The 23,670-nt window shown below is 37.3% G+C and overlaps 1 protein-coding gene across 1 annotated transcript in view; it reads left to right on the top strand.

Annotated features, from left to right (window-relative positions):
- Positions 1–23,670, top strand: part of EML6 (EMAP like 6) — a 240,439-nt gene that overhangs the window by 86,602 nt on the left and 130,167 nt on the right. The window contains exons 3-7 of the mRNA XM_033125253.1: positions 5,055–5,214; positions 8,761–8,859; positions 11,551–11,619; positions 18,467–18,652; positions 20,261–20,396. Coding sequence (XP_032981144.1) covers positions 5,055–5,214; positions 8,761–8,859; positions 11,551–11,619; positions 18,467–18,652; positions 20,261–20,396 — 650 coding nt within the window. The remainder of the gene's footprint in view (positions 1–5,054; positions 5,215–8,760; positions 8,860–11,550; positions 11,620–18,466; positions 18,653–20,260; positions 20,397–23,670) is intronic.

Raw genomic sequence — 23,670 nt, 5'->3', positions numbered from 1 at the left:
TGCCACCAGGGAAGGGAGCCCATTGCTCCAGACCCAGCAACATGTGGAAGTGTCAGGTTTTTTTGTTTAGTTTTATTTTGAGTTTTGCCCATCTGACGGCAGTGAAATGGTATCTCAATGTGGCTTTAATGTGTAATTCTTTGATTACTAGTGAGATTAAACATCTTTTCATGTGAATGATTACTCAGAGGTCCTCATCTGTGAATTGTCCATGCATATCCTTTGATCATTTTCTTGATTTATATGGAATCGTTTTCCAGTTACAGGGCATGCAACCATAGTTTGAGTTTTACTGTATACAAATTTATTAATCTTTGCTTTTTGTGCTTTTGTCTACTCCAATGTGATGTTCTTTGCTTTTCTATAGGTTTAAAGTTCTCTCTTTCATTTGTAGATCTTTAATCCACTCTTCCTAACATAAGGAGTCTGTATAAACTGGCAGCACGACTTGTGCTTCTACTTCACTTATCCTATTTCATTACAGGTTATTTTCATCTTTCAAAAATGATAGTTTTACTAGGCAGTTTGATTTTGATCTTGTTTAGATATTCTAAGTACCTATTATTAATAGTTATGAGTATTTATGTACCACATTTCTCTAGAGTTTCAGAGATAGTAATTTTCCCTCCCAGTATCTTTGAGTCTTAGATTGTTAGCATCATCTACTCTAAAACTAATTGAATAGAAGAATCTTAATCTAAATAGGTTTCATATTCTAACAGAAGTTATTATAGTTGCATACCATTTGGTGTAATTTTGGTATAAGCATGAGTATTAAATCTCATTCCAAAACACAGTGAAGTATACCAGACTTCAATATTTGGATATGTATTTAATACCCTTTGCAGGTTAAATATACCCTCATGAATGTAAGTACAATATATTGGGCAAAAATGTCCCTGTCGTTTAATGTAGCCAAAACAACTGAGAATATTTCAACATTAAATATAAAGCAGAAATAATGACATTTTTAATGTGCAATTTAAATCAATGGTAAATATCCAATAAGGTTACAAAATGTTCATAATAAAATATTTCCTATTAAAATCAGTAACCTTTTGTGTGTGGTATCTATTTCTCACATGCATAGGTTGTTTTCACACGCATTCTTTATTGCCTCTTAAAGACCAAGCATTACAATCAGATATTAAGAGTTTTAAGTAGATTCATTGGTATACTGATAGTTTAATGTACCTATATATACATTTGACATTAAAGTCAAAATTTAAGTCCCAGTTATTCCATGTAAATGTCTTGCTGAAATCCCATTAAAATGGTTGCCATTTTCCAGGGATTGAAAAAAAAAATCAATGGAGATTTTCATTCACTTCAAATATTTTTCATTATCTATTCTGGGCCAGGCATAAAAGATAAGGAAGTTATCCTGCTTTTATAGAGTTTACAATGTGGAATCTAAGAATGATAAAATATTTTACTCTTCCTTTTGCTGCCTCTTACATTTTTGCAAGTTGATTCTATAAACCATTTCTGGTGAGAAAAGACAGCTTTCATTTTTAATTTGAAGAACCATCTACCTTCATAAATAAAAGAAAAATGTTGTCATCATCTATTGTATGTCCAGGACTTACAGCACCCAAGAATTCCAAGGTTGGGAAAGAAGTTTCTAGAAAGAAACTCAGATCTGGTTTCAGTCTCCTGAAATTTCATTTCTCTTGTATCAGATGAATACAGCATCTATCTGGGAATGAAGTTCACCTACAGAATCTATCAACTACCTCGCGTTATCTCAGCCCACCACCAACCAGAGAGAGAGTGACCCTATATTTTCTCTAAAGTCCTGGGTAGCTGGTCACTCCATTCTCCATTGTGTATATATGTATGTGTATAGATAGATAGACATTTTGTTATTATTTGTTTACATGTCTACCCTTCCTCTTAAGGAAGTCTTCTTGAAAGAAAGGCAGTGTATTTTTTGTTTATATATCTACGGTGCTGTACCTATAGGTCCTTAAATAAGGGTTTGTTGAATGAATTAATGAATGAGCTGAAATATACCAGTTTGCCACAGAAGGTTTTCACGAGCTGCTTCCGTCCATTCACTTTAACGAAACCAATATCGCACTCCATAATCTACTTATAAATTTCTAGGACATCTAGATACCATCAAATACCAAAAGATTAACTCAGCAAAATTGAGATTGGGAGGGTCCTTTATACCTTAATGGTCATCTCTCACCAAGTCTGAATGTTAAAGTGTTCTACAACTGTAAAAAGTTCTAAAGCCTTTAACATTTACCTGTTGTGAAAAAGCTATGCCTATGTATATGTTACCTTTTTATATTACTCCTTATAAAGATTCCTGAGGATACATTTTCCAGCAAGCATGTGTTAGATGGCTCAGATCCGGAGCACCCTGGTGTTTTTCATCCCAGGACTCCTCTGCCGGCCCTTAGAACTCCTGAGATCCTGAGAGATGGGGCTTCTCCTGGAGAGTGGTCGTGGCAGCCGCACCTGGGGCCTGGCTCACCGTTCTTTGAGCCTCCCCTGATGCTCAGCGAATCCCAGCCTATCCTCTCCCGCCCCTCCATCTGGAGCTGCACCCACTTCCCCCTACACAGCTGAAGCCACAAAGCACCTTGTTTGCCTTCCTGGGAAACCCCACACTCCCCCACACGACCACTCCCTGCCAGGCCCATGTGTGTCCCTGATGGTGTTCACAAGAAGAGAACATTTCCTGATAGAAGGGCTTGGCGAAGAGGCCAGCTAATCCCACGGTGCAGGCAGTTGGACGTGGTCAGAAGGACAGAGGCTGTTCTTGAGGGGAAAGGAACAGGCAGCCATGGTCTCCGGGAACAAGTTCTAGGCACCTCATTGCTTGCTGCTGTTTGGAGGAACAACTGGCTCAGAGGATGTGCAATGAAATGTGCATTCAGGTTGCTGCAGCCTTGGGCCTGAGCAGATGTCCGATTGAGGCCCGTGTGGCAGAACCAGAGGCCCGCATTGCTATCCCAGCACCTTCATCCACCTGGAAGGTGATAGATTTGCAGCCCTAGTGCAGTTCACTCAGGGTTCTGGCCCCTGGCGGTCCCTCCCCTGCACAGCCTTTGGGCCAGAGCCGAGAGCCAGCTTCCCAACACCTAGCAGGCTGGTGGGGCAAAGTGCCCTGCGCTGTGATTCTGACTGGGAGGGGGTAAGACCAGGCATCGAGAAGGATTGGGGTTTGATTGACAGATGGCGTAAGCCAGACTCCTATTGACTAATCAAGGACAAGAGGCCTCTGGCAACTGGGACACCCAGATGTTTCTTAGCCCGGGCCTCCTCTGCTCACTCCTTTAGAACTCCCGAGATCCCATGAGGTGGTGCTTTCTCAGTGGGGCGTGACTGTTGCAGCAGCACCTGGGGCCTGATCCCGCATTCCTTATGACACCCATGATGCTCAGTGCATCCCAAGCCCAGCTTGTTTCTGCCCCTCCATCTGGACCCAAACTCACTAACCGCACACAGCCGAAACCACAAAGCACAACCTGCAGGCTCCAACTGCACCCTTTTGGTCTAAAAAGAAAAGGAAATCCAGTGCAGCACCCAGCATCGACTGGAGAATGCAAGTAGAGGGGACCTTCAGCTTTGGAGGCAGTACGTGGACTGAGGATCTGTGGAGTGGAGTGGGGGCATTGGGAATGCCAGGGAAGCCAAGCTGCGCTTCAGGCACCAGGGTACAAGGGCCTGGGAGGACCCCTTGGTGAGGAGCAGGGCCAGTACTCAGAGGCCCTCTGCAAAAGGTGGCACTAGGTTTGGTGTGAGGCCTAGGTACGGAGCACAGTGGGATGAGGGCCACTGTGAGGCTACTTGGCGTCTGCAGAACTGGGGGACCACATGTGGAGCCAGCAGAGAACCAGAAAGTAGTTTGTTTCTGAATGGCTCCCGGTATCCACAGAGGCATGCATATGTTGGTTGTATTTATCTGATGCCAGTTACACAAATGATGATGATAATGAAACTTGTATTGAACGCTTATTCTGTGCCAGGTCCTGTGCTAAATGCTCTATATTTATATTATCTACTTTTGTATAGTGTCTCCATTTTATAGATGAGGACTTGAGGCAAAAGAGATCAAGTAACACGTCCAAAAGATGAGAGATAGTAAGGGACAGCCAATGTGCAAATCCAGGGGTCTGATTCCAAAGCATATATTCTTATCAAAGTAATGCTGAAATTGGAAAGGAAATAAAAAACCTAGTTTTGCTACTGTATAAACACAGTCATCGGCTAGTTTTTCCATATAGATAATGTGCTCTTTTTGTTTTGTTTGAAATTCCCAATGCCTATTTTTAGAAAGGCAAAACTTCTTTACATAATGAATTTAAAACATTAGAATGATTTCTCTTCTAGGAATGATAACGATAACATTTCTCCGTCTTGACTGCGAAAGACTCCTTGAAATTCTAGTCAGTATTTGAGAAAGTTTTATCTTCATTGGACTACAGAGGAAAAATGCTACATAAATGACAAGCATAGTAACTTGTAGTTCTCTTGGTGTCACAGGGATTTCTGTAAAATAGAAAATTTCATTTAAAATACATAATCTATAGCAGCAGAAACAGCACTTGACTCTGGGACCCCTCCATGCTTTGAAATCTTAACAAGGATGGTAGTCAGAGCTTCTGCAAGCAGGTTTAATTAATTCTGAGCAGTGCACTTTCTCCTTGGAACAGCATTTTGCCTCCAAAAGCTAATTTGAAAGCTGAGTAATATTTTCAAAATCAGTAAGTAAATATCATGACATAAAGCAGTTATAAGATCATGTATAAGATTTTCTAATCATAGAATTATAATCATAATTGTGTCTCATTTTCAAGGTAACCAAGTGGATAAAATCAGATGAAATTGTTCAACAGTGCTAAGCCTCTCTTTGCCAAAGTTGAATGTTCATATTTAGACTAATTGCATAAGGGGGACAGTTCAGACACTTTCTCTTGAGATTATCTTGCTAGATGATTAAAATGAGAAACAAATATGGATAAAAGATGATCAATGTTTTTCTTAAGTTTTTTTTCAATAGGAGGATGTGAAAAGAGGCTTTTTTTCTTTTTCAGCCTTGCCTTACACCCAGATAAAACTCTTGTTGCAACTGGCCAAGTTGGGAAGGAGCCATATATATGTATATGGGATTCCTATAATGTTCAGACTGTGTCTATTCTTAAAGATGTCCATACACATGGAGTCGCCTGCCTGGCTTTCGACTCAGATGGACAGGTGTGTATCATTTTCCATTTCAATTTTCTTTAATAATGTCTCATAAATCACTTAGAATTATTATGCCCATAGCCTACAGACTTAGAAAGTCTATTAACTCTTGGTAGCCTCTTAGAATCTTCACCTGTTTGATCCTTTTCCAAGCTTGTGACACTGACACCCAGCTCTGGATAAGCCCGTTTTGGTTTCCCCAGTCTCACTATCTGGTTAAAACACCCCCAGGAAGGAAGTCATGAACTCATGCTGATCAAGGCTGTCATGACTCAGCAATTTCACTTTTTCTTCCATTGTTAGCCTCCTGTTTGGAATAAGAGTCGGAACAAAGCTTTTTCACTAACCTCAAATGTTGAGCATCACCTTGGTTCCTTTGCTTTTAGAAGATAACATCACCTCCTACTAATTCACTGAGAAGAGTCTCTTTGACCCCTTCTTTTGACCCCTTCTTTGACCCCTTCTCATTTCTAACAACTTGTTCTCCCTCCTTATTCCCCGCAATTAAAGCAGTCACTGATTCATATGTATTTAATAGTTTCTTTACTGTGACTCTGACAGTCATCCTCCCCTTCCCATTTTCTCTGCCACTATTCTTTAAGTTTCTAATTTATGTTATGCCTGACAATTTAAGTAACCTCTTAACTGGTCACAACACAGTAAATGACTTGCTAATATATTTCACCAACTGAAAAGAATGGTCAGAGCATTGTTTAAAAACAAGAAAAGCTTGGAGTACCCATTGAATGAAGTCCACATGTTGTAGCTGGGTATTCTAGGCTAACCAGCTTTTCTAGCCTTATCGTCACTATCCCCTTGGAGTCAAATTGGACAAGTCAAAGAGATTCCTCTGCCAGACCTTGCTCTTTCGCACCTTTAGACCCTTTCTCAGGTTGTCCTCTCTACCTCAAGTGCCCTACTCACCTTTTGGCCCCTTAAAATGACTCATTCTTCCAAGACACTTCAAAGGTCTTCATGAAGCCTTCCCAGTCCCGCCAATAAAGTTTCTCTTTCCTTTGACTTCCAGCAGCACCTGGCAGAAAAAGTTTGTTAGTATGTTATAGATGTCAAGTTTATTTCAATTTAAAAAATGTCATAGGAAAGAGAGTGGAAGCAGGGGATATCCCTGGCTCCCACTACCTTCACCTCTTCTCTGAGCTGTGCCTTCCCTCCCTGGATTTCTCCATGTTCCTCGGCCGCCCTTACTCCGTCTCTTTCACCCTCCATATTTATGCCAGTCAATTCCTTAAATCCAATTTTTGTCAAATTTGAGTGAACTCTGTAACTGTGCTGTGAAGAGACCTGTGAAATTATTTTTAGAGGCTTGACCACACTGAGAGTTTGCGGGAAGTTCAGTGGATTACAGGACTTGATCTGGTTTGAGCCACTGTTTAAACAATTAACATTTAGCCACCTTTTAAAACAATTGAGCCGCTTTCTAAACAATTAACAATAGCAGAATACTTGGTGTATTCTGCTATTTTGAGAAAGTAGTAATCATTCACTACTCATTTTGCTTTCTGGAACTAGATTTAATACAATATAGACCTCTGGTATATATTTTTGATTTTACTACTCTGTAATCTCGTCTAGTTTAGTCAGGATAATGCATACATTCCATTGTAAGTGTGTATCCATGTCTAAAGAAAAATAGATGGATAGTGACATTTGTTCACACTTGCAGTTATTGACTTCCTGACTAAATGAATGTGTCAGAATGCATATGCATGTACAAGTATAAATCTTTGCTTGGATGTGTACTTACATGCATATTCTCTAATCTGATTTTTTTTCCCCCCAAACATTATTTATCAAAATTTATTCTGAAGCATCACAAGAAAAATGTAATGTGACAGAAGGACATCTAGCTTTAACTTGTAATTCTTTGTCCATGTTATTTTGGGTTAGAATCCTAGCGACTCTCTTTTAGGTTCCATTTTGCCAGGTGGGGGTGGTGGGGCTCTACATGGTACGTCACTGTTAAGTTGAGAAAAATAACCTCCTATTTGCTTGGCATGATGGATTTCCTGGCTTATTGATGCTTATTGCTTCAGGTCTGTCTTATTCCCTAGACAGAGTTCACTGGAATCGAGTGGTATTTAGAAAACGACAAAGGGCCTATCACCTCTCAGGCAACAAAAGGCAATATCAGTGCTTCTCAGGTAGCTATGGGGCCTATCATTATAACTGAGCAAAAGAGATTTCTTTTGGCTTTTTCTCAATCAAGAAATGTGGGTTTTACTTTAGTGCCCATGTTTATGTTAACTACTTTTCCTAATTTTTTTTATTTTTTTAAAGAAAAAGAATAAGCTGAATGGAATTTACCCACTTGGAATTTTCTTATATGGATAAAAATACAACCATGTCTTAAAATAATTTCCATTGCTGGAATGCTCAGTAAAAATGATAGCAAAGATCCTTTTTCTTACGGGCACATTTTAAAACCTCCAACGACATATGCTTTATACTAAATATTCCTAATGGAAGCCATCTATAGTGAAGAAACCTGAGCAGTATCTGCCTAACAACACATGTATGCTTAGCCATATGTGGCTGTCTATCATTCCACACATATGCACGTGCATACACACACACACTCATACATACTGGATAAAATGCATAAGCTCAGATACACTTATACTTGGGTAATACTACATTATTAAAACCCTTTGACTTACATTATTTCACTGATTCACACAACAATCCTACTATGTAAACAGAACAAATATTTTACACTTATTTTACAGATAAGAAAACAGATTTAAGGAGGTTAATTAATTTTCCAAGGACTTATATCTAGCTACTCACAAAGTCAAAATAGGAGCCAAATATACTTACTCCCAATCCAGACCCCTATTACAAGGTGCTGTTTCCTTAGAAGTGGTATCCTGCTAGAACTTCTGATTTTGGTATCCCTAATACATGTTTGAATGCTTGATTTTGTATACACTCATGTGTTAAATGCTTTTCCCTTTGAGGACAAGTTCTGATCCAAACCCAAAGAATTTAGACTGGGAGATGAAGTACTGGTTACTTTTACTAAAATCATGTAACTTTCTTTAGTCAACTGAAATGTTTGTGGAAGTTATAAAAATTAAGAACAATGAAAATGTTCATTTATGGGATTTCTCTTGGTGTTTGTCAAACCCTTTAATGTTAACAGTTTGATGAAGCTTTTAGACTACAAAATCCTAGACTCTCTTAAATCTCACATTAAGATCTTAAATGAAAAAATTCAACTCTGACTTCAACTTCTGTTCCTATGATTTCCACTGATTAATCAGAAATTTCATGAATTTTTGCATACGTTTCCTATATCTAAGAAGGACAAATGGTTGTATTTTATAGGTTATTGAAATTTCAGTATATGCTAATAGAAGTAATCTATGATAGCTTTAGTTTTGGATTTCAGATGGACCTTGAAAAATGATTTTTTTCATAAGTTCAATACTCGGCCCATAGGGGGTAATCAGTAAGCATTTGTTGAAAGAAGGCATGGGTATTGGGAAATCTTGCCATCATTTTTAAGTATTGCATTATTGTTCTTATTCTTAGCGTTTAGCCTCTGTGGGATTGGATGCCAAAAACACAGTCTGTATTTGGGACTGGAGGAAGGGAAAACTTCTGGCCTCAGCCACCGGCCACTCCGACCGGGTAAGAACTTGTTGAATCAAATCATTCAGATCGTATAACTGCAGGGGAATTGTGATAGAGCTTCTCAGAGTCGTAATATTTTTAAAAGTGAATTTGCCACATGTAGATTCTTTCCTATATATTCAACTTAAAAACTTGCTGTTTTTAAAAATTAATTTATGACTAATAGCTATGTTGGCATGATCTCTTTTGGTGATTGGATGCTTTATTGAAGTTGCTACTTCTTTTCACAGGCAAACCAAATTTTTGAAACTGGCATTTAGCTTCTTCATAAAATCAAGATAGAATTGAATTTGAAATTATATGTAGAGTTTTAGATGTATTCATTTAGAAATGGAAATAGTTGTTGAAAATAATATTCACAAAATACATTTACAAGAGTATACATTTGAATTTCAGATGAATATAATGACAACTTTGTGATTCTTTGTTACATTTGAAAACCTTGAATGTAAATTGTGGCCTGCTTATCATTCATATTGAATTCAGAGTGATGAGAAATGATAATTCCATGTAGTTATGGCTGGCAAAGTAGGATATGAAGCAGGCATATGCATTAACTGGTAAGAAATCTATTTCTCCAGTGTATTGCATAATTAGAATAATTTGGCTAGTTTACTGTCTTGATTTTCTAATTAAAAAAGAATGGATTTGTATGACTATTTTATATTGAGTCCTAGTTTTGTAATTCCGCACAATATAAGTGTCCATGTAGAATGAGGCCTTAATTAAATATTAAATTCACTGTCTCTTGCTTAAGTGTGAAATCTAAAAATTTTTGTACGAATAGTATAGTCGCCTAGGGAGAATTGTGGTTTTACAGGGACTCCCTAGTTGTTGCTGCACATTTGGGTAAACTGTACTTGAGGATTAAGTCCTCAGAAAGTCCAGGAGTGACCATCAATGGAACTTTAGTGTTGGTAGAGGACGAACGCCCCTCTGGCCCAGTGGTTCACACCCGTGGTGACACATAAGAATCTCCTAGGAGGAAATAAATCCCCTAGGATGATTTTACGGCATAGTGACTCTTGGGTATTGATATTAATTTATTGGTATTTAATTGTTATTAACTTAGTATTTAATGAATAGGTTGAAAATATTTTCAATGCTTACATTTTGGATATTACTATTTCTGCTTATGTTGTGATCCCATCATGTAAAGTAAGTTGAATTGGACTGGACCAATATGTAAATTTCCTATTGCTTTATTAATGTTTTGTATACTTTCCAGTTAGAAGTAGACTGTAAAAAGTGCAATGCTACCCTAGCGAGAACTCTGTAATTTTAAGAGCCTGGAATGGTTTAATGAAATATTGTTCGTTTAGAACACTGTTCTCCCAGATCCCATAATTTGTATCATACATAGTTTTGCTCTTTGTTATTGATGTCGATATGAATTATATTGGCTGCTTAGGGGCAAGTGATTATCTTCAAGACTATTTTAGTGGCTAAAATACTTAATCCCTGGCACTCATTTGTGTGAGTGCTTTGTAGCCTGATTGTACGTACATTATCTTAATTGACTCATAACACAAGTGAAGTGGTGTCATTCATTTTAGAGAAGATGAGATTAAAGTTATAAATACTGAGACTAGCCTGAGCTATGCAGCTAAAGGGGGTCATTGGATCTCATTAGTATTTGGTACTTGGACCAAGTGCTCTTTCTTCAGTGCTCTTTCTGTGGTCCATAATTGCTCCTTTCTACCTACCTGAGGATTACATGTCCTCCTCCTTTCTCTGATGATTAGTCCATATCACTCTTTCCTATGTGATGAAAAGTTAGCAGTCTAAGTTCTTTCTCTGGTCTAGACTCTGGCCCTGACAACTGGTCCTTTTTTCTATTAGAGCTTCACAGAATGTGGTCCGTGGACCACCTGCATCAACATCTCCTGGAGTCTGTTTAAAAATTGCAGGTGCTTGGACCCAGTTTAAGACGCACTAAATCAGAACCCTCAGGTGGGCCAGGGGCATATACATGTTAAACAATTGCCACAGGTGATTTGACCCTCAAGGTTGACAGTGTTCATTGTTTCCAAAATGAAAATAGAATTACCTGCAAACTGTCTGATAGCTTTTCTTAAAAAATGATAAATTAGAGAATATGTTTTCAGTTCCTTGGAGAATGAAAATATAATAGTATTTTGGTTCAGATTAAAATGATGGCCTATTTTAGGTGGGCTAAGTTAGTGCCAATTAAATGCCTCTGTCTTACGTTCAGGAATATTAACTTCTATGATTACTAGAAACTGTTGGCTAGTTGACTATTAAACATTTTCCTTCTTAAAACGAAGCATTTTATAATTCTTTTATGTTTATTGTGAACCTATCTCGAAAGTTTTTTATTAGCATTGTGGAGAGCTGTAGAAAATTTTATCAACAAATTATCCTAAATCATCACAATTTGTTTACCCTGTGTGGACAAAGTTAAATATATGACACCAATTTGTTCTCAGTGATAGTGGTTACTTATTACCTCTCTATTCAGGCCTAAGGTAAGTAGACATTAGGCGATAAAACATGTGTTAGCTATTCCTGACTCATCTCTACAGCCAAAGCCTCCACTGTTCAATCTGTGCAGGTAACATTGTGTTCTAAGTGTTAGGGTAGAGTCTTGGCAATTGGACTGGTATCTGAAAAAGGCAAAAACACATAAATGACCAACATGGCAACTTTTAATATTTTTTTAAACAGATTTTTGATATTTCCTGGGATCCATATCAGCCAAACAGAGTGGTTAGCTGTGGAGTAAAACATATAAAGGTAAAGTAGTTATTTTAAAAAAAATTTTTGGTATCTTGCATGGAATTTCAGGTGTTTATATGTATATAATTTGGTGTCGAGAAACTGCTCAGCTTCATCTTTTTCCCTTAAATTTAGAGCCTTCTTAGCTGCTTCTCTGGTCTTGAAGCAAGCTATAGGCTGATGGGGCTCTCTCTCAGAAATGCAATGTAACCACAGTCAAGTGAAGTGTTCAGCAGGCAGCTGAAAAAGAAACTTTGTTAGTTAAATATAAGTTGAAAAGTCATAATAGTTCTAGAATTGCCTGTATTAAACCAGCTCTGATTTTAATTTTGTGAATTATTTTCACATTACGATTAATGTTCACACATGTTGCACGTCAAAACTTTTTGACATGTTGATATGTCCTCTTAAAAGAAAGGTGCCATGTGGTGTTGGACATAGACATAGAGAGATATACAGTAGACCTACCTGGGCCACTGGTTTTTAAATGCCTCTGTCTTCCTCTGGACTACACAGCCTGAAATTTACTAGTGGCCCAGGACTTGCCTTTGGTTATTTGCCTCTTTCTATTTTGTTGCACAAGTAGTAAAATTAATACCATCAGCATCCTTTGCTTTGATGTGTCAAAAATTCTCCTGGACCCTGGGATATGGCCCAGGATCTTTTTTTTTTTTTTTTTTGGGTGGATTTGTAGATAATGTAAGTTCAAGTCTATAAATGAGAGTGTAAGGATTACTTGCTTGAATAGAGCGTGCATGGATCTCTCCTGGTACCAAAATGGTGCTTTTCTGAATGAACAAAGTGGATATCCAGATTATCTTCCAACTATGTCTTTCTGTTTCCCAGTTCTTTTTTGCTTCTTTTAGTCTAGTTTTTCATGATCATTCCCATTATAACTACTTAATGGTTAGAAAGGGACAGATGACAGAATGCTCACAAATAAATATAACAAGAAACATACAAGACTTACTTAAAGAATATTATAAAACTACAGAGGACTATAAAAAGAAGACTTAAGCAAATGGAGAGACAACATTGATTCTTGAGATGAAATCTAAAAGTTATAAATGTATAATGTCTCTCAAAATTAATTTATATGTAGTACAAGTTCAGTTAATATCTCTGGAAGTTTTGTTGTTATTACTTGACAGCATTTCCCTTTGTATTATTATAAGTTAACATGGAAAAATAAAAGAATGAGAATAATCAAGAACTTTGTGATAAAAAAGAATAGTTAAGAGGAATCTGCATTACTATTGACCAAGCACATTATGAAGTTACAATAAATAGAATGGTGTAAGACAGGGATAAGGATAAATGAATAACAATAAAAAAAAGAAAACTGAGAAATAGGCTTTATTATGTATGACAATTTAGAATATAATAGTATCTCTGACCAGTGGGCACTAGAACAATTTATTTAGGGGGAAAAATTTACATATTATTACTTCATACCATACACTAAAATAATTCTTTATGAATTAAAGAGTTAAATGTTAAAAAAAACAACTGTAAAATAACTAGAGGAATCCATAAGTAAATGTTAAACTGGGCTCAAGTTGGAGAAAGGCCTTTCTAAATGTAAGAGCAAAGAAAGAAATCATAAAGGATAATATTATAGACTCAACTATATAGATATTGAAACATTCTGTCTACCTCCCCACCACCCACAAGAAACAAAAGAAGCAAACCACACATGAGTGAAGTATAAGCAACAAGCATGCATGGTAGATAGAAGGTTGGCTTGTTCTTGAAATGTAAAGACCCCTAGCAAATCCGTAAAGTGGACAGAGCAGAGCATAACACAATTGGCAAACATAGAAACATTGTTGGCTAATAGACATGAAAATGCTAAATCTCATTAATAATTAAAGAATAAAAATTTTAAAATAACAATGTTTTCAATCTATCAAAATTATGATTAAAATGTGCCCAGCAAAGACTTAGTGAATGAATATTCCCAAACCCTGCTGGTGGAGGGATAAATGAGTATGGTCTTTCAGTCCAGAAATTTAGCAATATGTGTCAGTAGCCTTAGACATTTTTTGAGCTAGTAAATTCATTCAAATTTTAATATATGAGCTGCTGAAGTGAACACAGACAATAATTTCATGTCTTGGAATGTATCCCACTGAAACTGTTAGGTGCATGAACCAAGCACTGGTTCATTGCTAAATTACTTAGCCATAGGAATTAAAACCAAACAAAAGAAGACTTAAAACCACCTAACTTCCCCCAGGTGTCTAAATAAAACACAGTATATCCATATGAGGAAATAAATACTGTATAATCATTGTAAGTCAAATTTTAGATAATTATTTAATGTTATTAGGAAATATTCAAGATTTATTTATAGTCTGTTTCTGGATGGAGTAAGCTTGTCACTTTGAATTTCTTTTTACTTTAAAAGTAAAGCATATTTTTCTGTAGGAAATAAAGTGGAAGGAAATAAGATGTTAAAACAGTTACCTCTGAGTCGTGAGTTGATAGATGATTTTTAAAATTTCCCTTTATTTTAAAATTATTTTACGATAACACACTACTTCCAAAATAAGGAAAAAGTAATGAAAAAACGGGACAAAAAGATAAGTCTATAGGTTCCACTGTCCAACACCTGAGGGCTTCATAAACATTTTGTCATCTTTGTGCAGAGACCTGATTTTAACCTGAGAATATTTTTGCTAAAATATAAGCACTTTTTGCTTCAGCAGGAGTTGGAGGATCCTTCTTTATGTTTTAGGCAGTCCACCCGAAAGATTAGAAAACTCATTACATTTGATAAACATTAGTTGAGTTTGTACCAGGTGAAGGAATGAAGACTGAGCAATTTGCTTGAAGCTGAGCAATGAAAACATTAGAACAGAACATTCTGTAAGAGAGGCAAAACTGAAATTCTCGAGGGATTAGGGAAAGTTCCCAACTGGTTAGAGGAATGGTAAGTGTCTCGGGAATGGGATGCTATTTGAGCTGAGCTTTAGTGGATAGGTGAGTTTGGTAGGGAGGGCTTGGCAGGAGCAGAACCCAGTGGAAGGGTTGCCTTCAGTCAGGAGTTAATAGGATGCATTTGGTCTCCCATTGAATCATGGAACTGGGGAGCAGAAACGTCCTTAGTCCTTAACATGTTCAAATAGTGTCAATGTTTTCGTCACTGAAGAACCATCACTGAAGAAAATTTTTTAAATTTTCTTTCCAAGTGAACCAATATTTTGAAAGATGTTGGCCACAAAATATACGTTAGCCATTAAATATTCCCTTAATGATTTTTTTTTATTAATCAAAGATATATATCTGCCAACATGAGTTCAGCCTAACCTGAAAGGTACTGAATGTTCTTTCAGCCACAAACAAATAAATACATGAGCTCATGATGAGCCTGACTTCCCTCAGATGGTGACAGCTCTCGGGGTGTCTGAGACCCTGACCCTGGAGCCATCATCCAACCTGCCTATTGTACAGTGAGGAACCCAAGAGCTAGGAGGTTATTTGACTTTGAATCTTGGATCTATCGCCTTCTACTTGACTCTGGGAAAGATATTTAATCTTCCAGGGATTGAATTTCTTCCTTTCTAGAGACACAACAACAACAACAACAACAACAACAGCAAAACAGGTTAGCGGGGGACACACTACCTCCTGAATTTATTAAGAGTTACGCTAAACAGTGTATGGAACCAGGAGGGGCACAATTATGTTAATTTATTTTCCCATTTCCTGGCACAGATAAGATTTAAATTCAGTCTCTGGCTCCCTGCGTAGGGCACTTCCCACTTAGAAATTACTTCTTTAATAATCTAAGTTGGCTAACTTTCCCCAAAAAAACAGGGTCTTAAAAAATAATAGATTAGCTGATTAATTAATAGAATTCTCCAGCTTACCTATCTTTTTCCATCCTAGGTTAACTCTAACCAGTTAATTCTAAAGGCAATAACATGCAGAACCCTGGGACTTCATTTCAAAACACGAAGAGCTGCTTATCCTGTTAAATCTATTAATTGTGTTTTAGCAGATTTAGGCGATTTTTTTCCTTAAGCAAAAACAAGCATTTTATTTTATCTTTTTACTTCAAATGAAAAAATCTGCAAATGCCCATCCAGTCATTCTTTATTAATTTTGCTTAGAAAGAAAACTACAGCCAATTTCAGCAGACTTCAACAAATTATTTTCACTCTGTATTTTCTCCATCCAATTCTAAGGTCCCCACTTTTACCCCCCAAAACTGCCTAACATCAAATGAATGATTCCAGTCACAAGATGAATGCAAAATCTTTGATGAACTCTGAGGAAATATTTTTAAGTGAAATGTTTGTAGCTAGGGTGAAATCCTTTCTGGTTTTACAAATGGCACACTACAATGATCTGAAATGAATGCTTGGAAAACAGTAGCAGTTGAGCATTGTCTGCTTGGTTGGTTTTATAGCAAATGAGCCTACCAGGTTTGTGGATATTCTTGATCCTTCTCCAGGCTCTAGTCATAGATAGAAGAGACCTTGGGGATTACCTAGGGCCAGATGAACTCCAGGTACTTTTCAGTTCTAACAAAATTTGCATTACAGTCTGTGAATGGAGATTGGAGAAGATAAAAAATATCTCTTCACTTGATATAGGTTTAATGATTGTTGCTACCCAGAATTGTCACTGTTTTCCAAAGAGGAAGTGCTTCTCAAGAAAAGACAACATATCATAGGTTTTCCATTTTCTGCAGAAAATCTCTTAGCTTGTTTCGCATTACATCTATACAGAGAGTGCCAACAAAATGTATACATATTTTAAGAAAGGAAAACTGTATTAAAATTGTAATACTCAATATATACCAATAACAAAAGATGAGTACAAGTCACATTTGACTTCTGCAATTACAAGAGGTGCTCAAAGTGGTTACCATCTGCGTCCAGATACTTATTATTACGGCGAACTACTGCTTGAGCAAAGCTCACCAAAGTGTCCACTTGTATACATTTTTTTGGCACCCCCAGTAGGTGCCTTTTTAGTAGGTGCATTTGATTACTTAGAATCTTATGTTGACATTATACCACTTGACTGGGTGATTTTTATTAGAAAACCTTTGTGTTTGAGGAAAATGGTCTCTATTTTTTGTCGTTGTCCATCTAGAAATATTTCAGTAACTCAGATCAAAGGTGTACATCCCAAGTTAAAGGGAGAATAATGCCAAAATTATTTCAAATAATTCCAAAATTACTCTCCTTTTAATCTTCACTCATGAGGAGATACAGTGAGAAAAAAAAAATGTCTGCCTTAAGTGTCATCACGAGGAGCAAGTTCTTTGGCATGTATATACAACTAGTAATTGTTTATGTCTAATAGTTTGTTCAGGTTCAAAGTTAATATTAAAATGTTAAACGTTTTCCCAAAGTTTATACCTATCTTTTCCCGAGATCTTTTTATTCTTTCCATGTATACTTTCATGTCTCATCATAAAAGTAAAAATACCCAAAGAAATGAATCACCAGAGCTGACACTCTCCTCCTTAATGAGAGAAGAATCCTGTATTGTCTCAAATGGTTGCATGTCTGCCTTTCACCCTCCCTGTGGTCCACCTCCTCCACAGCTGCCTGAGTCCCAGCTCTCCAGGTAGTACAAACATCCCAGAACTACTTCCTGAAATACCCAGCTATTCTGTGAGGGCCACAGTTTTTCTCACCTGCAGGCACAAAATATTAAGGGTTATCACTGATTTTTGCTCACACATTTCTTGTCACCAGAATTTGTCTAATCCTGTTCTCCTGAATCCCAATGCAATTTCTTCCTCACCACTAATCCAAATCCTATTCTTGCTCAGTCAAAGTAATTCATGATGGTTCTTTATCTTTGAATTCCCTTGCCACTTTCATGTAGTCTGAACATGCTGCCTTAAAATCATCTCTTGTTGTTTTATATGTATCTTCTTCATTAGATTTAAAGTTCGCAAGGCAGAGATCAAGATTTCAATATTTTCTCATATATAACCCCCTTTGAACCTTCGGCAAGCCACTTATGCTCTCTTTTCCTCACTTCCAAGTGGGGATAATAATATTTGCCTTAGCCTATTCTCAAGTGTATGGGGAAGATCAAATAACTGAACATATGTAAAGAGCCATTATAAACTATGAGGGGTGATATAGGTATACATGGCAGTAAAGTTGTACCAGTTCATACATTTAAAAACATGATGTCAAAGTGAAAAAATATTTGATTTCCATATAACCATGGGAGTCTCCCTGCTGCCTTCTGTAAAGTAGCTCCAACTTTATGTTAGTCAATTATTTGGCTATCTGGAAATATAGCTTATATTTAAACATATTTTTGAGTAACATTTTTATAGTGAAGATTTACAACATTTTTAGTTAGAAAGAAATTATTTCCAAATATAGTTATATATACCAAAATATGCCTAGAAGATATATCAATAGGTTAACAGGAGGTTGTGGATAATTTCAGTTTTCATCTTTGTACTTTTTTGTATTTCTAAACTTCTCTACAATGAACCTATAACTTGACATGAAATCAAGAATCTAATTCTATAACTTGACATGAAATCAAACAAAAACATGATTCAGCCACTTTATCCCAACTCTGAGAATATTGACTTTTTATATTAAGTTACCATTAAGCAATTAGCAAAGTTTTGGAATTTTGGAACTTTGAACATTTTGAAATATCGTTAAGTTTTTCTTATGCTGCTAGTTGGTTAAAATGTTTTGTGTTTTGCTGTGACAGCAGAGAACTTTTAACATAAGTTAAATTATATGTACCTAGCTCAGCTGTAAAAAAATTATGTAAAATATATTGAAACATAGGAAATAAATACGAATAATGTAATGCATTAGAACACTCTTTTTTTGGATCTGTTTTATCACTTACTTTCTAGTTTTGGACACTATGTGGAAATGCCTTGACTGCAAAAAGGGGGATATTTGGCAAAACAGGGGATCTTCAGACCATCCTTTGCCTTGCCTGTGCCAAAGAAGACATCACCTACTCTGGTGCTTTAAATGGTGACATCTATGTCTGGAAAGGGCTCAATTTAGTCCGCACGATTCAAGGGGCACATAGTGTAAGTATTCCCATGTGGAAATTTGGTTATGATTTATTAAATAAGGTCACAAATCTATTTTTTCCCCATTGCGTTAAGATCAGCTGACTCTGCTGAACACTCCCTAAACATTCATGAGAAGATTTCCGAAATTATTCTTGTTCATCTAAAAAGAAATACTACTTTGAAAGTGTAATAACTTAATTAGCCTTCAATTATTGATTGTTTGATGAGTGTTGTTATTCATCAATAGTAGCTTGACAGAAAATGACAACTATTTCGTCATCAGTTTCATCTTATAGGCCAACACTTCTCACACCTTAGCGTGTCTACAAGTCTCTTGGAGAACTTGTTAAAATGCAGATTTTAACTCAGTGGGTCGGGGATGATGTCACTGCTGCTGGCCTGTGGCCCATTTGTTGAAGGGTAAGGGTGGAGACAGCTATTATTTTTACATTGGTTAGTAAGGTATATTTTCCTCACTCTGAATGAGAGAGCATCACCTCAAAGTTAGCGTCACAAGCTCTTAAAATGCAAACAGAAACCATTGACAAACTCTCTTTTGATGGTCTGCTCTGTAAGAACAACGGCAAACTTTCCTTCGAAAGGTTGCTCAATTTTGACACATATTAAAATTGTTACATTGCTGTATCTACCAATGATAAAACGGGATTGTCCAGAAGAATTCAGGAGATGATGTGAAAGGTAAAGCCTGTCACATGTGATACATGGAAATGTGGTAAAATGTTAGTGGAAACTTGGAGGACCTTTAGTTTATTGCCTACAAATTGAGCCCTTATCACTCCTAGTAGGAAGAAAAGTTTAAGTAACTCTTAGCAAAAGAGCTATGAAATTTTAGATCTTTTATTGTCTTGTATGTTGAAGACCGGTGCTTGGCTTCACTAATTATGCAACAGCTCTTAAAACAATTAAGAGGTCAGTATTTGTCCTCATTCATAAAAGCAGCTGCCTTAGGAACCTAATTTCTCTTTACACTGGATCTTATGTCAACATTATACACTTGTAGCACTTTTAAACAGACCAAATAAAGTAGTTTCATATAGAAAATCATCTTTAAATTATGAAACCATTTCAGATGTGAAGCAGCATTTGCAAATGATGCTTAATAAACTAACCCAAATGTAATTGATGCTTTCCCTTACGCCCAGAGAGTGCCTTCTTGAGCTCATTGAGATGCGTTTCAGGCACCTTTGTACCTGTAGAAGTGTTTATGTTCCTAGCCTGCATATCTTTACTTGATTATTTGGGGCAGCAATTTATATGAAACAGCTCCATCATCATCATCTTACTTTTCTTTATAGCGATCACTTGTCACATAAAGAATGTATGATTTCCATATCTGCTTTAACCAAGGAATTCTGAATAATTTCTTTTATTACAACATGCCATCAGATTATTAATGGCAGAAGAGCACTTGAACTAATTTTCCTTTGATGGTTACTATGATTAATTTTTAATCTAGCTAAAATGAAGTATACTTGTCCTATTGTCAGGATTTCAGTGGAGAAGATTCTTTAATTTTTGTTTTGGTTTTTAATCATCAAAATCCAACTCTAATGACTATTTAGAATGATGGCAGCATTGAGTATTATCTACCTTAATTAACAGGCTGGAATCTTTAGCATGTATGCTTGCGAAGAAGGCTTTGCCACTGGTGGACGAGATGGTTGTATACGATTATGGGATACTGATTTCAAACCAATAACCAAAATTGATCTCAGGGAGACAGAACAAGGATATAAAGGTAACATATGTGTTAATACTTACCCATAACTCTAAGAGTGTTAAATACAAGGTGAAGTTCTGTATTTATTTTTGTTTCTCTGTATCCCATCTTATTCCATAAAGGATTTAAGGCAGTTTGCATAAATATATCAAATACAAGATTAAAAGAATGTTAAAAATAAATGGATACCCCTTTTTTCTAATTTGCATAAAGGTATCTATATGAACTAGCAGTGGTCCTGCTGCAAAGATAAATAACATAATGATGAAAGTACTGAGTGGTATCCCAGGAAATGGGATTTTCACTTACAAAAACGAGGTTCTGGATAAGTTGGTGACCCTAAGTGTGACTGCACCCAGCCTCTGAAAATAAATAAATAAATAAACAAATAAGCAAAATGAAATTATTTAAAAAATGATAGCTATCATAGTAATAGTAGTTAAGAGTATGAGCTCAGAGTCAGGGGGCCCGGGTTTAACTCCAAATTATATTTATGATAGATTTGAGACCTTTGTCAAATTTCTTCACATCTCTGGGCCTCAGTTTCTTTATCTATAAAATTGGAATAATACTAGCACCAACTTCACAGAATTGTATGAGGATTAAATATACTTGCAAAGTCTTAGGATAAGTGATGGTGCATAGTCAGCACTCGATAAATATTAGCTCTTATTATAGTATATTGAGTATTTGTACCAGAGAATACAAAGCAGTTTACACACATTTTTAAAAATTCTCATGATAGGCTTATTATTGCCTTTATGCAGATAAAGAATTTGGGGCTGGGAGAGAGGAAAGTGGCAAATGCAAATAGGAAAGATAAGCTGAAGTCACGTGTGATGTTAGTACACTAGCACACATGGGGAGCTCTGTTCATTTGCTGCAGGGGGGTCCCAGACCCGGCTCTTGGCTCCTGCAACCAGCACTGACGGAGGGGTGCTCAGTACCACGAATCATGGCATTCACGAGATGCAAACTTACTCGTTGTTCAGGTGAAGGGAAATTATTTCCAGTGCTGAGATGAAAGAAAAATTTCCTCAGAATCTTACTAGAGAGGATTTTGTGACATGAGACCCACAGTCCTCAAAAGGTCTGAAGTGAGCTATTATTACTCATCACGTTGTTTTTCCTGAAGCCCCACCCCCCATATGGGCTGATGGCAGAGTCGCCACAGAGGTTCTTCCATAGGCCAAATTGTGTGGCCAGGTTCAGAGCTCTCTGCTGGCCTGGGATAGCTTCCCGAGGTCTGAGAGAAGAATGCGCAGACTACCTGTGCTTCAGGCCATCTGCCTAAAATAATGTTGTTTGTAATCAAATCTTAAAAAATTGAGCAACAGGGAAGTAAGCTGGAAGTTGTACTTCCTGCATGTACTCAGAGTCCCACTGCTTTGAATATATCTGTGAAATACAAAAAGAAAAGTGTATTTATAGTCAGCTCATCTGGAGATTGGGTTGTTATTTTCTTATGGAAACTCAGGATCCTGGTGTGGATACATTTCTGAATATCAGTACAGGGGTCGACATAGAAAGTAGAATTTAGTGTCCACATCAGTGCATTGACAAGGAGATAAGCAAGTTCTCTGTCATAGAGTGTGGGCCAATGTAACTTTTTCCAGAAAAATATTTCAAGCAGATATAAGCAAGCAGGCATCCAGAGAACAATGTAAAAAAACAAAAATGTTAGTAAAGCTGTCAAAAATGGACTGTGAAAGTTCAGTGTAAACTGGAAGCCAAACATATACTGAGATAACTTATTAAATGGGATCTTTGACCATAAACTGGCTAGATTTTGGGGAGCATCAACCAGAAATGATTCCTTTTTGGCAGTCACTTTATCCAGGTCATCCAAAAATTGTATCACCTGAGCCTCCTTATGACCAGGGATTTGTATTGATTGCACGCAGCTAACCCCATGGCCAACTCCTGTCCCCAGGATCAAAAGAAGATAGGGACACCGTCCGTTTTGTATTAACAGACGTGTTAACAGATTCCTCCTCCTACTCCTTGCCAAGATCAGAGCAGATGGGGCAACGCACAGTAGACAGGCAAGCCTGCCTGCACCTCGTAGATGGGGCCTGTAGCACCTGGGCGTACAGTTTATTGGAGGAGGGCTTGGCATGCATTTTTAGATGGATACCAGTGGGACAATAGACTATATTTCAAGGGAATAATGGGTGCTTTTAAAGAATTGGATAGATCATGCTGCAGTTTGAGCCCAGGGGAGTTATGGGAAGGATCTCTGTTCTTCAAATGGCAGCTATTTTCTTGCCACCTTCTTAATTTTTGCAATCATTGCTCACTACCAACGTTCTTATTTCCTTAATGTTTTACTTTAAATTGATGTTAATACCTCTTTCTCTTTTTGCTTCTCCTAAGCAATACTATCTGTGAAATCATGGCTTTAATATGCCATATATATATGTATGATTCATTAAAGTAAGTTCTAACTATTGAAATAATACACTTTGTCCATGTAGCATCTCCCTATCAGTAGTGCCTTTGCCTATCATCCTTTTGGCAACACTGTAACAGAAGTCCATTATGTATTATCAAACTTCCAAAGAAATGTTGGCATTTGTGCCAGCCCTTATTGGAAAAACAGAATAAATGTCTAGAGTCAAAAGAGTGGAAGGCTTCTGGTTGAAGTAACAACCCAAAATTTCGGTAACAACCCAAAACCCGGCCAAAGTTTTTGAGCCTATGGGGCCAAGACCAGGCAGAGGAAACCTGCTGTGATGCTGAGTCACCCTCAGAGGTGCTCTTGTCCCCCAGTCAGGCTGCAAGGCCATCCTCACACTGGAGCAGGGAAGGAGTCCGTTGAGTTCAGAAGCTGCCTTGCACAGCTCAGAACAGTACGCCGTCTCAGACTGGGCCCTATCTGTGGTGGGTCTCTGAGGCCAGCTGCTGGGACCACCCTGTGATAGGAGTGCTCACGATGGGAGGAGTGAGGCCAGAGTGAGAAAGGAGACCCAGCACAAATATGGGGATAAAAATAGTAGAATTTGAGGAGAGGATTAAGTAGTTTTCAGGTCCAGCTTCCCCTTCAACCAGCCAATACCTTACCCTTGGTCCTCTGAGCATTTGCAGAGAGTATAGAGTAAAGAGACGTGAAGGAAAATGGAAGTAAAGTGGGTGGGGAAAGGCTAAAACAGGAGAAAGAAGGCAGAGTGGACAGAAGAAGTTTGGATGTACTTAATTCCACCCCATCCCACCCCCAACAGAAGTCTTGACTTTCTTTTCCACCTTCAGGCTCTTTGCCTCAAAAATGGAAACAGCATATTTGAAAGGAGCA

Source organism: Rhinolophus ferrumequinum, chromosome 13 (assembly GCF_004115265.2).
Source record: "Rhinolophus ferrumequinum isolate MPI-CBG mRhiFer1 chromosome 13, mRhiFer1_v1.p, whole genome shotgun sequence".
Lineage (NCBI taxonomy): Eukaryota > Metazoa > Chordata > Mammalia > Chiroptera > Rhinolophidae > Rhinolophus > Rhinolophus ferrumequinum.
The sequence above is the reverse complement of the archived record's forward strand: the minus strand, read 5'-3'. Positions and strand labels throughout refer to the sequence as shown.